The sequence below is a fragment of the Kogia breviceps genome, chromosome 10 (genome assembly GCF_026419965.1).
Source record: "Kogia breviceps isolate mKogBre1 chromosome 10, mKogBre1 haplotype 1, whole genome shotgun sequence".
NCBI lineage: Eukaryota > Metazoa > Chordata > Mammalia > Artiodactyla > Physeteridae > Kogia > Kogia breviceps.
Genome location: NC_081319.1, coordinates 40939096 through 40952154, shown reverse-complemented (window position 1 = coordinate 40952154; position 13059 = coordinate 40939096). Strand labels below are relative to the sequence as shown.

Sequence of the window (13059 nt, the reverse complement as noted above, 5' to 3'; positions counted from 1 at the left end):
ATTACAAAAGACTCCTCACTGATTTCCTTGCTTCCACTTTTGCCCTATCTAACAAACCATTCTCCATCTTATTTGTTTTTAAAGCTAGGTAATATATACATGAGTTTAAAATCCCTTCTCTACAGGTTACCTCTTCAGAGGCAGTAAGTGTTCTCTTCTCCCTGGTCCCCTTCCAGACAGTACTGAAAGGTACTCCTGTGGCCATATATATTCACCCCCCCACACATCTACCCACATTGCTCTAGGCCTCTTTTTTTTTTTTTTTTTTCTTTTTACACATCATCTACGCCTTCTTTTCTCATCATCACAAACGGACGTGCCCGTCTCTTAGTGCCCGGCCTTACAGGCTGGACCGAGTGTGCCAGTCTCCAACCAGTTACTCCTCTGTTCCAAAGCTCGACACCTGGAATGAAACCCCTTGCTCTCTTCTTAGCCCTGTCTCCCTCTTGGCCTGGAGGCCCCTACCCCATGGCTCAGTTTTTAAGTCACCTCTTCCCGGCAGCCCGCTGCCACGTTATCTCTACCACCGCACCTGACCCCATCTACCAAGGCCCTCGACACTACTTAAGTCTACAAGTTCACGGTTACGTTCTTTTACGCCCTTCCCCTGAGTGGGGAGCACCTCGGGCCAGAGCCAATCCAGCAGGTCTACTTCGCCCAGGAGGAAGAAACCAGTTACCACCCTGCCTGGCATGTAAGTGCAGGTAGACTACTACTCCCAGAAACCCTTTCGCCTCGGGCTGGAGATTTGCCCTCTACACACGCCCAGAGGAGGAGGCTGAGCATGCGCAATGGAAGATGAGCCTGCGCGAAAGGTTGTGCGGGCGGAGACCGCATCTCCCAGAAGGCCGTGGGGGCATTCTTTTATCCCAGCGTGACCAGTGACTTCCGGCGTGGAGGGGCGGCGCGGTGCACACAGCTGAGCTAGTACCTGGAAAACGAGGGGAGCGGCCGAGTGGCCGGCAGCTGCCATGGAGGCTGTGCCCCGCATGCCTATGATTTGGCTGGACCTGAAAGAGGCCGGTGACTTCCACTTTCAGCCGGCCGTGAAGAAGGTGAGTGCGCCTCCTCCCCGCCCCCCCTTCTCCCGTGTATCTCTGTCGTCTGCCGGCGCGGGACGCCCCCTGCGCGTCCATCATCTCCCCAGGCCCTGTCGCGACGTCGGGTGAGGCCAGGAGGGGCCTCCGCTGGCTTTCTTTAGCTTGGCCCACCCCCGTCTCACCCCAACCCACCCCTGCGCGCCCGCAGGGCCTGGGTAGCACCGGGTGTCTCCTCGACCATCCAAGATTCCCATCCAGGCACCTCACTTCCTCGTGTGACGCTCTGGATCTCCTTCTGCTCCGCCCCTAATCCACGACAGGACCGCCCTGCGGGGAGCGGTGGGCGGCCTTCCCTGAACGGCTGGGTGGAAAGGCTGTGCCCAGCCCTCGGTGCGCTGTCTGTCCACTACCGGACTGGGACAGACGCTGAGGATGGCTCAGGATGTGTTTTAAGATGGGAGCTCCGTGAGCCACAGGAATGCCTGACCTCTGCGATTGAAGAGTCTCTCTGACACTTGGTGCCATTCTGTCTGGTCTCCCCAGAAGAACTCTAATTTGGAGACCCTTTGGACCAGAAGATACAGTTCCGTATCATTTGGGGAAGGGTTACTGCCTTTCACGACTGCCCAGAGGGGATAAACAGTGTTGTAGCTTCCGGAGAGACTTTAGGAGTCCTTTGTTGAACCTTCAGTTGGACGAAAGAGACTGGCAGGTTTGGCGCTGACGGAAGCAAGGGATCTCTGTGGCGAGATCAGGTGTGGCTGATACAAAGCGGGGCCAGGTGTGTCAACTGGGCATCAGATGCCCTCTGAGACATCTGCTGCCTTGGGAATGACCACCTGGTAGCATTGGGGGTCAGAGCAGAAGTGAAAAGGAACAACCAGGAGGTTCTTGCAGGTTGACATCCTTGTGGTTTTAGTACCATTTAGTAAGGTGCTTGAGGAAAAAAATAGGACAAAGAAAATAGATTGAGAAGTAGTTTCCGAAGAAGCTCTCCCATTCTCTCTTGACACTGCCACTACCTCAATTGAGACACTAACAGTTTGTATCCCTTTGAGTCCATCATTTAATCTCTTTGGGCATCTTTTCTCTCATTTCTAAAACCAGGAAATTAGATTAATTGATCTAAAATTCCAAAATGTTGTTACCTCTTTCCCAGAGTTTGGTAACTTCTCTCATGGAGGCCCAGGGGTTCCCAGGGAGATCATTGCTCACATAATACCTTGTGGGCTAGGTGTAGGTGACAAGAGCATCAGAGGCTAAGTATAACCAAAAATATCTGCAAGGAGTTCCTGGACTAAGATTTTTATCCACTGGATTTATCTTCCGTCTGCTCTTTTAATTCAATTAGGTGAATTTTTCTAAAACACAACAAAACTTTATTTTCTAATTCAACTGTAACCCATTCAGAGTACTCTGACCTACCCCAGTTCTTTCAGCATTTTTTCAGGGCTCAGTATGTGCTTGATCTACGTGCTTCTGATACAAGTATCCCAGATTCTGTTCACAGCTACTTGCTGTTCCCTTAACATTCTTAGTATGTTTGCTCTTCTGTGCCTCTGGTTGTGGAATTCCTCCCACCTGGAAGAGCTCACATCTTTGCCCTCTGGGGTGGGGATGCGGCTCTTCTTTTTAAAAGTTTTTTTTTTTTTTTTTTGACATGAACCACTTCTAAAGTCTTTATTGAATTTGTCACAGTATTGCCTGTGCTTCACGTCTTGGCCCCCTGGCCCCGAGGCATTCAGGATCTCAGCTCCCCGACCAGGGATCGAACCCGCCCCCCATGCACTGGAAGGCGAAGTCTCAACCACTGGACCACCAGGGAAGTCCTGATGGAGCTCTTCTTTAATCTCTATTTATTGGTTCTGTCAGTCTTTCAAGGTCCAGTTTAAGCTCTGTCTCATCCACAAGCCTTCTTTCATCTGGATTAATCTTTCCCTTCTCTGAATTTCTAACTCTTTCTATCCTTTTCCAAGTGACAGTTACATGTGCTATGTTTTAACCCTGCTGTTCTGTTGTAAGTAATCTGAGAGGCATCTCCCTGCTCCTCAGAACCTAGCAGGGTCCCTTTTTCATAGTTGGCATGCAGGAAAATGTTTCTCAGATGACTGACAGTTGAGAGGGAATTAAGAGATGGTGACCATAAATTTATGGAAATCCAGTGGATAAAATCTTAGTCCAGGAACTCCTTGGAGATCTTTTTGTTTGAACTTAGCCTCTGATGCTCTTGTCACTTACACCTAGCCGACAAGGTATTATGTGAGCAGTGATCTCCTGGGAGCCCCTGGGCCTCCATGGGAGGAGTTACTCATTAGCCATTTACTAAGGTGGTATCAGAGGCTGAGGAAAAATTCATTTCCTAGACATCTGCTCTTTTTCTTTGTTTCCTTATTTTGGGGTTGGGGAAAAATACACCGTTTATTTGATAGGTTAAAAGTGTTGCATGTTTTACATGAACCTACTGAAAAGGAATAGCAATCTTGTGGGTGGCCAGCTCCTTCAGGTACTCTGGAACTGTCTTCCTGCAGAGGAGACTACAGTAGCCACTGCAGCTGGGAACTCTCCCTGACCAGGACTCCTGTCCCCAACCCTAGAACCCACGCTTAACCTTCTGCCACTGGTACCCTTGTCCTTTCCTACCCTTGCTCCGACCTGCAGGAACCTTCACCAATGACTTAGAGCTTAAGAGTAGAATTTAATTTAGGATAGTAGAATGAAAATGGTTCTGTTGAGGTCAGTCTGTTGAGCACCATGCAGAGTCCTGAAATACAGATGAATAAGAGACCTTTTTTTCATGGAATACATAGTTTGGTAGAGGAGATTTAAAAATTAGATTGTGACATCAGTGGAAAAGTAGAAATATGTACAGTGTGTACAGAAGTACCAGCCTAAGGAGGGGCCGTCAGGGGAGACTTGCCAAGGAGGTGGGTTTTGAAGAATGAATAGGAGTTTTTCAAGAAGGTAAAGGGTTTCTTTATTTGTGAGAGCTGGGCCTTTGAAAAAAACCTTTCATAATGGTTAGTACTGGTTTTCATTCCTGATGGATATGCCTTCAATTATGGAATAATGTGAAATAAGAGCCAGGAGAACAGCAAGCTGGTTTTGAATGGCAGTGCCAAGTTTTAGGTTGGGATACCTGGACCCACATAATTTTTTAGTGGGGAAATGCTGCTAACCCTTATCTTACCTGTGTTTTGGAGCCTAGAGTGCTAACTTACTGGAAACTGATGAAGGATGACTCTGTGCTCTTCATCAGTGAGCAATTTGGCCACACATGTTCATGTATGAAGTTCTTTCCTCCTGTGGTCCCAAACATCTGCCCTTAACCAACTGCCCTTGAGCTCAGGTCAAGCTCATTTGGACTCAGGTGCTATATCCATCCCTGATTCATTCATTGAACAAATAGTTATTGAGTGACTATTATGTGCCAGCCCTGAGAATTCAGAGCTGTATGTGATGACAAAAATCTCTGCCCTCATGGAGCTTACCTTCTAGTGATCCACATAGTAAACCATCCTCAAGGACAGATGTACCATCGGTAGCCACTCTGCCAACCAAGTGGCTTCTTGGCCTCTCCCCTCTTCCCTCTCTGGATGGATTGATCTCTCTAAATCTCCACTTTCCCACCAGGTTACTCCAGAGAAACTGTCCGCTGTTCAAGGCCTGCCACCACTTCGCTTCAGCCTGCCTTTCACACTTCAGTCTTACCAGACCTCTCCCATAGGAACTTTCAGCCTCTTTTCCTGGTCATTGTCCTTGTTCCGGTCCTTACTGGAATTCCTTTCCTCCTGTTCGTCACCTAGGTTGAACCTTACTTTCTCGGGGTCCCTTTAGCTGCCGGCAATTGTGCCACCTTCCTTCAAATTCAGACAGATCTTACTGCTCCCCTCACTCAGTTGACCTGTGCCACAGAATGTACATTCTTGTTGCCTCTTCTTACTGTTCATCTTATTCTCATGTAGGTAGAGTCTGGTTTTCAGGTTTGTGGAGTTTTTTTCCCCTTCCAGATTTCTCATGGGACAGCTCACTCTTGAAAAACTTGTCCCACACATAGATGGGGAAATGAGACGACCAGAGGCCTAAAAGTGCCTGGCTCCTCAGCAGTGAGGAGCACAGGATGTTGCCAGTTGCCTTTGGTGGTGACCTATCTTATCTTTTATCACAGATTTGGAGTCACTGAGCCTGTCTGCTTGAGCCTATCTGCCCCCTCGAGTTTACTGCAGAATGGCTCCAGGTGCAGGTGACCTGGATTGTTCAGTTCATTCTTCTCTGACTTTAATCTCATACATAAAAGCCGTATATCCCTTTCACACCAGATTCTTTACTTGGGAAGTAATAAATACTTGTGTGTAGAGAGTGCTTAGGTTGAATGGCCTAGTCTAGTTCTAGCAACCCTGCAGGGGAGGTGCCGTGAGTCATGCTCACTAGTGTTATCCAGGCAGTTGGAGGGGCCGTTCAGAAGAGATGTGGGAGAGAAGCCTTGAGTCTTATGTAGGGGTTAGACTAGGTGAGGATGAATGCCTGTTCTCATCCCTGATGCTCTTGGCCTGTAATTTGGTTTTAGGCTCGCTGATACCAAGGGGCTGAAGATTTCCCTTGGCAATAATACTTCCTTCTCTGAATAAAATTAATCTCACTTGAAATTCAGTAGCAGAACATATATTGTATTCATTAACAACACTGTAAGTGGGACTTAATTTTATGTGGAATAGCCCAAGGCATTCCCCATATTTGAGTCAATCCTGCAAGGGAAGGAAAAAAAGAAATATAATGTGCATGGTGAATGAATACAATGCCAACAGGTGTGATGCCTTTTATTGCCTTTTCTTCCTGGGTTATTGCTTTAATTAGCACCATGAAATTCCAAGGTGTTATATCAAATTAAGAGCAGAAGCTAAACATCCCCATCATCCAGGACAAAAAAAAAGAACATACACAGAAAGAATGAGACCATGATAGTACCAGAGAAGGTGACACAAAAGGAATATCCCTGGGTCAAGAATCAGGAAGTTTGGCCTGGAGTGCTAGCACTGCGATTGCTCATCTCTGCAAAAGAATGGCAGGACCCAGGATGGATGTTTCCAGTGATCTCAATTTACCTGCAGAATTCTGGGCCATTTGTTGCTCGGTAAAAGAGCAGAGTACCGTCATGGAAATAGTATAGACGTTGGAATCAGACAGACCGGACCTTGCCTTAGGTCCCACCTTTTCGACTTAATAGTTGGTGACTTTCAGCTGCTACAAATGATTACATCACTAACCTGGGCCTCATTTTTCTCACCTGTAACATGGACTAATAATATACCTTATAAGCTTGTGGGAATCGAGAGTTAATGCATGTGAGTCCCTAGTACAGGTCTTGGCATATTGTAAACAATATTTTCAACTTAGCATCCTCTTTCTCTGTTTAGTGAATAGCTCAAGTCCTATGACAGCTCTGTGAGTTAGACATAGGTAATTTTTTAAAATAATTTTTTAAAAATTTATTTATTTTTGACTGCATTGGGTCTTTGTTGCTATGCATGGTCTTTCTCTAGTTGCGGTGAGTGGGGGCTACTCTTCTTTGCGGTGCGCGGGCTTCTCATTGCGGTGGCTTCTCTTGTTGCGGAGCATGGGCTCTAGGCATGTGGGCCTCAGTAGTTGTGGCGCATGGGCTCAGTAGTTGTGGTTCTAGAGCACAGGCTCAGTAGTTGTGGCGCACAGGCTTAGCTGCTCCGTGGCATGTGACATCTTCCTGGACCAGGGATCGAACCAGTGTCCCCTGCATTGGCAGGTGGATTCTTAACCACTGAGCCACCAGGGAAGCCTCATAGCAGATAATATTAACTCCATTTTACAGATGAAAAACCAAGCCCAGATCTCAGAGCAACCCAGGGGCACAGCCAGGACTTACTCAGTCTTGGTATTTCTCTCTGGAAGTGGTCTTTTCATTCTGTTTTATTGTTTTCACTTATAACTCCTTCCTTGCCTTTTTTTCCCCCTGCCATGGCTCTGAACCCTGGACATGCTTTCAACATAAAACTGTTTATAGGTCTCATTGTTCCCTCAGGAAAGGATTCCCAGCTACTCCAAAGCCTGGCTGGGCTCTGGAGTTTCCCTGATCCTCCCAACCCCAACAGGCTGTTAGTTGCGTAGGTGCACTGGGGTCCTGTCAGTGCCTTCTAGTATCTTACTCTTGATCTGGGGTGCCAAGGCCCAGGCTCTACCTGCTGCTGGGCCTTCCTTCTCAGACTCTGCCGTGACCTTTAAATCCTGACCAGACCTTGTTCCAAGCTGTGCAGAGGGGTGAGCTATAGAAAGACTGACTGAGAGATGGTCTCTGTCCTTTGCTCTAGAACCTTCAGCTGCCTCTTTCCTCTGTTCAGTAGGGGGAGTGATCAAGCCATGGAGGATTTTGTCAGAATTTAAGCAATAACCTGTCTGCTCCACTGACTGACTGTGTGGCTGGAGATTCATTTTCGCTTCCCATTTTTTGTTTTATGAGAACCATGTTTAAAAAATAGAAATGGATTGGTCTAATGTGTGGTTAAGAATATGGGCTCTGGAGCCCAAATGCCTGGATTTCAGTCACTGCCCCATCAGTTATTGGTGCTGTGTGACCTCGGCAAATGCCTTAACTTCTGTGCCTCAGTTTCCTCATTTCCTCATCTGTAAAATGGTGACGATGATGATGTCTACTTCTTTGGGTTGTTGTTAGGATTGAGTGACTTATCAGGCACTTGGCACAGTGTCTGGCCTGTGGGTAGGCGCTCAGTAAGTGTTTGCTGCTGATCTTGGAGGAGGAATGAGACAGGTAGAAGGCTTCCTCTATGGGCAGTTTGCTGGGAGCAGAGGCAGCATGTCTCTCCCCTTTACCATTGTGTGACTACAGGGACAGATGTTCTCATCGACGTCAGGTGAAGCCTTGTTTCTAGGACTCTCAGATATCCCTCCAATCCCTTCGGCCTCTGTCCCACGGGACCTCCTGCAACAGGAATAGTTCCAGCTGCCTTAGTCTGTGGATCTTAGGTGCACAAGGGGCCCTTTGGTCCAGGCCATGCCTCCAGGCTGGTGAGTGTCCTCACTGTCCAAGAGGTGGTGAGTGCTGTTGTGGGCAGACATGCCAGCCGCTTCTCTGATATGAGCCCCCTCCTCTCCCTTCCCCTCCCCATGTCTGGGTCATTCCCATCACACATCCACAGGCCTTTGCTCACCAATGAGGTCATTTACTTCTGTGGTGCCCTTTCCACAGGAAGGTGGGCTGGTGAAGAAGGCTTTGTGCTCCCACTCTTCTGTGGTTCTTCTTCCTACTACATTTGCTGTTGGGTCAGGATTATGATTGTGACCCCAGGACACACCAGGGACTGGTACTCCAGGGAGGCTTGAATTTGTGGCCCATTTTGGGATGTTCGGTAGGATCCCATTTCAGCCAGCTGAGTTCCCCAGCTTCCTGAGCTGGCAGAGTCCTGGGCTTCATAGAGCGGGCTGCAGCGTGATGAGGGCCAGCCAGGGTGTTCCAGTCAGGTTGTCCAGTCTTCTTTTCCATTTTGTTCAATGGAGGAGGCTCCCGCAGTCAGCATCTTGGTGCTGTCCCGTTATTGAGGTCAAGTTTCTAGTGGCCCAGGAGATGAGCTCGTGGTTGTGGGTCTGGACTCCATCCTGAGCCCTGACTGGTGATGCCGAGGACTCAGAGGGCAGGAGCGGGAGCAGGGGAGTATGCTCTCCCTGGTTTACAGTCTTCTCTCTCTCTCCCTAGTTTGTCCAGAAGAATTATGGAGAGAATCCAGAAGCCTACAATGAGGAACTGAAGAAGCTGGAGTTGCTCAGACAGGTAGGAGGATAGTGTTTTTATGCAGGTGTGAACAGAATTGGTTTGATAGGGAAGTAAAGAAACCACCTAGAACTGTCTTCTTATTTTAATTCAGTATTTTTTCCTCTGTAAAAGCAGCAAAATTAATGATAGAAAAATTTGAAAATACTAAAAGCAAAAGATAAAACCCTTTTCACAATTTTGTGTGTATATATATATATATTTTTTAAATGTTATTTATATATACTATATAAAACCACAGTAGGACCATGTACCACCTATACTGCCTATGTAGCCTGCCTTTTTCCCTTAACATACTGTGGCTGTGTTTCTGTGTCAGTGAGCATACAACAGTGGTTTTTTTTTTTCTTGGTTTATCTAATAATTTTTCTTTAAGTTTTATTTTATATTGGAGTATAGTTGATTTACAATGTTGTGTTAGTTTTAGGTGTACAGTAAACTAATTCAATTATATATATACAGATATCTGTTGTTTTTCAAATTCTTTTCCCATTTAGGTTATTATACAATATTGAGTAGAGTTCCCTGTGCTATACAGTAGGTCCTTGTTGATTATCTATTTTAAATATAGTAGTGTGTATATGTCAATCCCAAACTCCCAATTTATCCTTCCCCCACCACCTTTCCCCTTTGGTAACCATAAGTTGGTTTTATAAGTCTGAGTTTTTTTCTGTTTTGTAGATAAGTTCATTTGTATCATTTTTTTAAGATTCCACATAGAAGTGATATCATATGATATTTGTCTCTGTCTGACTTACTTCACTTAGTGTGGTAATCTCCTGGTTCATCCACGTTGCTGCAAATGACATTATTTTATTCTTTTTAATGGCTGAGTAATATTCCATTGTATATATATATATATATATATATATATATATATATATAGCACATTTTAAAAAATTATTTACTTTTGGCTGTATTGGGTCTTCGTTGCTGTACGCAGGCTTTCTCTAGTTTCAGCGTACAGGGACTACTCTTTGTTGTGGTGCACGGGCCTCTCATTGTGGTGGCTTCTCTTATTGTGGAGTGTGGGCTGTAGGCGTGCGGGCTTCAGTAGTTGCAGCATGCAGGCTCAGTAGTTGCGGTACACAGGCCCTAGAGTGCACAGACTTCAGTAGTTGCAGTGTGTGGGCTCAGTAGTTGTGGATCATGGGCTCTAGAGCGCAGTCTCAGAAGTTGTGGTGCATGGGCCTAGTTGCTCCACAGCATGTGGGATCTTCCCAGACGAGGGATTGAACCTGTGTCCCCTGCATTGGCAGGCGGATTTTTAACCACTGTGCCACCAAGGAAAGTCCTGTACCACATCTTCTTTATCCATTCATCTTTCGGTGGACATTTAGGTTGCTTCCATGTCCTGGCTATTGTAAACAGCACTGCAGTGAACATTGGGGTGCATGTATCCTTTCGAACTTTCCAGCTTCTGTTTCATTACTTCTTCCCCCTTACCTTTCACCCCCAAGACAAATCCCAACCCCTGCCAAACCGCTGTGCTGAGGGTGCTGTTGTACGTAGGTGGGGTAACTAAGGAAGGAGGCTGAAGGTGGGAATCCCCCCACTAGGAGACTTGGAGGCTAGCTGACTTTTCAGAGCTGTTTCAGCCCAGAGGGTCCAACATCCTTTGGGTACACTAGGCTTGGTTTAACTGTAGGAGGGCCTACCTGGATCTGGAGATTGTGGTTTCGTGCAGAGGGACCAGGCACTACATGTCTGCAGGGGTGGAGGGGGGGCTCGTTTGCTGGCACATCCTCCCCAGCTCCCTCAGCCCCATGACAGTCCAGCCTCGGGACCCAAGCCTGCTCAGGCTTTAGGGATGTGACACCAGCCAAGGTCACCGAGGCCTGAGGGGAATAGAGTAGGCATTTCTTTTTTTCTTTTCTTTCTTTAAAAATTTTTATTTTATGTTGGAGTATAGTTGATTTACCACGTTGTGTTTGTTTTAGGTGTACAGCAGCCTGATCCAGTAATACATATACATATATCTATTCTTTTTTGGATTCTTTTCCCATGTAGGTTATTATAGAGTGTTGAGTAGAGCTCCCTGTGCTATACAGTAGGTCCTTGCTGATTATCTATTTTATATATATTAGTGTGTACAGGTTAATCCCAACCTCCTAATATATTCCTCCTCCCCCACCTTTCCTCTTCGGTAATCATAAGTTTGTTTTCTAAGTCTGTGAGTCTGTTTCTGTTTTGTAAATTAGTTCATTTGTATCAGTTTTTTGTATCTACCTATAAGTGATAACATGATATTTGTCTTCCTCTGTCTGATTTCACTTGGTATGATCATCTCTAGGTTCATCCATGTTGCTGCAAATGGCATAATTTTATATGGCTGAGTAATATTCCATTATATATATATGTGTGTGTGTGTGTGTGCGTGTGTGTATTTATATATATATACACACACACGCCACATCTTCTTTAGCCATTCATTTGTTGATGGACATTTTGGTTGCTTCCATGTCTTGGCTATTTTAAATAGTGCTGCAGTGAGCATTGGGATGCATGTATCCTTTCAAACAATGGTTCTCTCTGGGTATATGCCCAGGAGTGGGATTGCTGGATCATATGGTAGCTCTGTTTTTAGTTTTTTAAGGAACCTCCGTACTGTTCTCAGTAGTGGCTGTACCAATTTACATTCCTATCAACAGTGTAGAAGGGTTCCCTTTTCTCCACACCCTCTCCAGCATTTATTGTTGGTAGATTTTTTGATGATGGCCATTCTGAACCGGTGTGAGGTGATACCTCATTGTAGTTCTGATTTGCATTTCTCTGATAATTACTGATGTTGAGCATCTTTTCATGTGCTTTTTGGCCATCTGTATGTCTTCTTTGGAGAAATGTCTATTTAGATCTTCTGCCCATTTTTGATTAGGTTATTTGTTTTTTTGATATTGAGCTGCATGAGCTGTTTGTATATTTTGGAGATTAATTCCTTGTCAGTTGCTTCATTTGCAAATATTTTCTCCCATTCTGAGGGTTGTCTTTTTGTTTTATTTATGGTTTCCTTTGCTGTGCAAAAGTTTTTAAGTTTAATCAGGTTGCATTTGTTTATGTTTGTTTTTATTTCAATTAACTGTAGGAGATGGATAGAAAAAGATCTTGCTGTGATTTATGTGAAAAAATGTTCTGCCAATATTTTCCTCTAAGAGTTTTATAGTGTCTGGCCTTACATTTAGGTCTTTAATACATTTTTAAAAATTAATTAAGTTTTGGCTGCATTGGGTCTTTGTTGCTGCACGCGGGCTTTCTCTAGTTGAGGTGAGCAGGGGCTACTCTTTGTTGTGGTGCACGGGCTTCTCATTGCAGTGGCTTCTCTTGTGGTGGAGCATGGGCCGTAGGTGTGCGGGCTTCAGTAGTTGTGGCTCACGAGCTCTAGTGCGCAGGCTCAGTAGTTTGTGGTGCACGTTGCTCCATGGCATGTGGGATCTTCCCAGACCAGGGCTCGAACCCGTGTCCCCTGCATTGGCAGGTGGATTCTTAACCACTGCACCATGAGGGAAGCCGCTTTAATACATTTTGAGTTTATTTTTGTGTATGGTGTTAGGGAGTGTTCTAATTTTATTCTTCTGCATGTAGCTGTCCAGTTTTCCCAGCAGTTTCCACACATTTATTGAAGAGACTGTCTTTTCTCCATTGTATATTTTTGCCTCCTTTGTCATAGATTAGGTGAGCATAGGTGTGTGGGTTTATCACTGGGCTTTCTATCCTGTTCCATTGATCTGTATTTCTGTTTTTGTGTCAGTTCCATACTGTTTTGATTACTGTAGCTTTGTAGTATAGTCTAAAGTCAGGGAGCCTGATTCCTCCAGCTCTGTTTTTCTTTTTCAAGATTGCTTTGGGTATATGGGGTCTTTTGTGTTTCCATACAAATTGTAAAATTTTTTGTTCTATGGACTTCCCTTGCAGTCCAGTGGTTAATTTAAGACTTTGTCTTCTAATGCAGGGGTTGTGTGTTAGATCCCTGGTTGGGGAGCTACGATCGCACATGCCTCGCGGCCAAAAAAACCAAAGACATAAAACAGAAGCAATATTGTAACAAATTCAATAAAGACTTTAAAAATGGTCCACATCAAAAAAAAACTTAAAAAAAAATTTTTTTCCTAATTCTGTGGAAAAATGCCATTGTTAATTTGATAGGGATTGCATTAAATCTGTAGACTGTTTTGGGTAGTATAGTCATTTTCACAGTATTGATTTTTCCAATCC

At 45.3% G+C, this 13059-nt stretch overlaps 1 protein-coding gene across 2 annotated transcripts in view; it reads left to right on the top strand.

The window, feature by feature from the left end:
* Positions 1–871: 871 nt before the first annotated feature.
* The window catches only part of PTPN23 (protein tyrosine phosphatase non-receptor type 23), a 46396-nt gene continuing 34208 nt past the window's right edge, over positions 872–13059 (top strand). For both annotated transcript variants that reach the window (XM_067044368.1, XM_059076983.2), the window contains exons 1-2: positions 872–1055; positions 8776–8850. In XM_067044368.1, coding sequence (XP_066900469.1) covers positions 972–1055; positions 8776–8850 — 159 coding nt within the window. In that variant the 5' untranslated portion in view covers positions 872–971. The remainder of the gene's footprint in view (positions 1056–8775; positions 8851–13059) is intronic.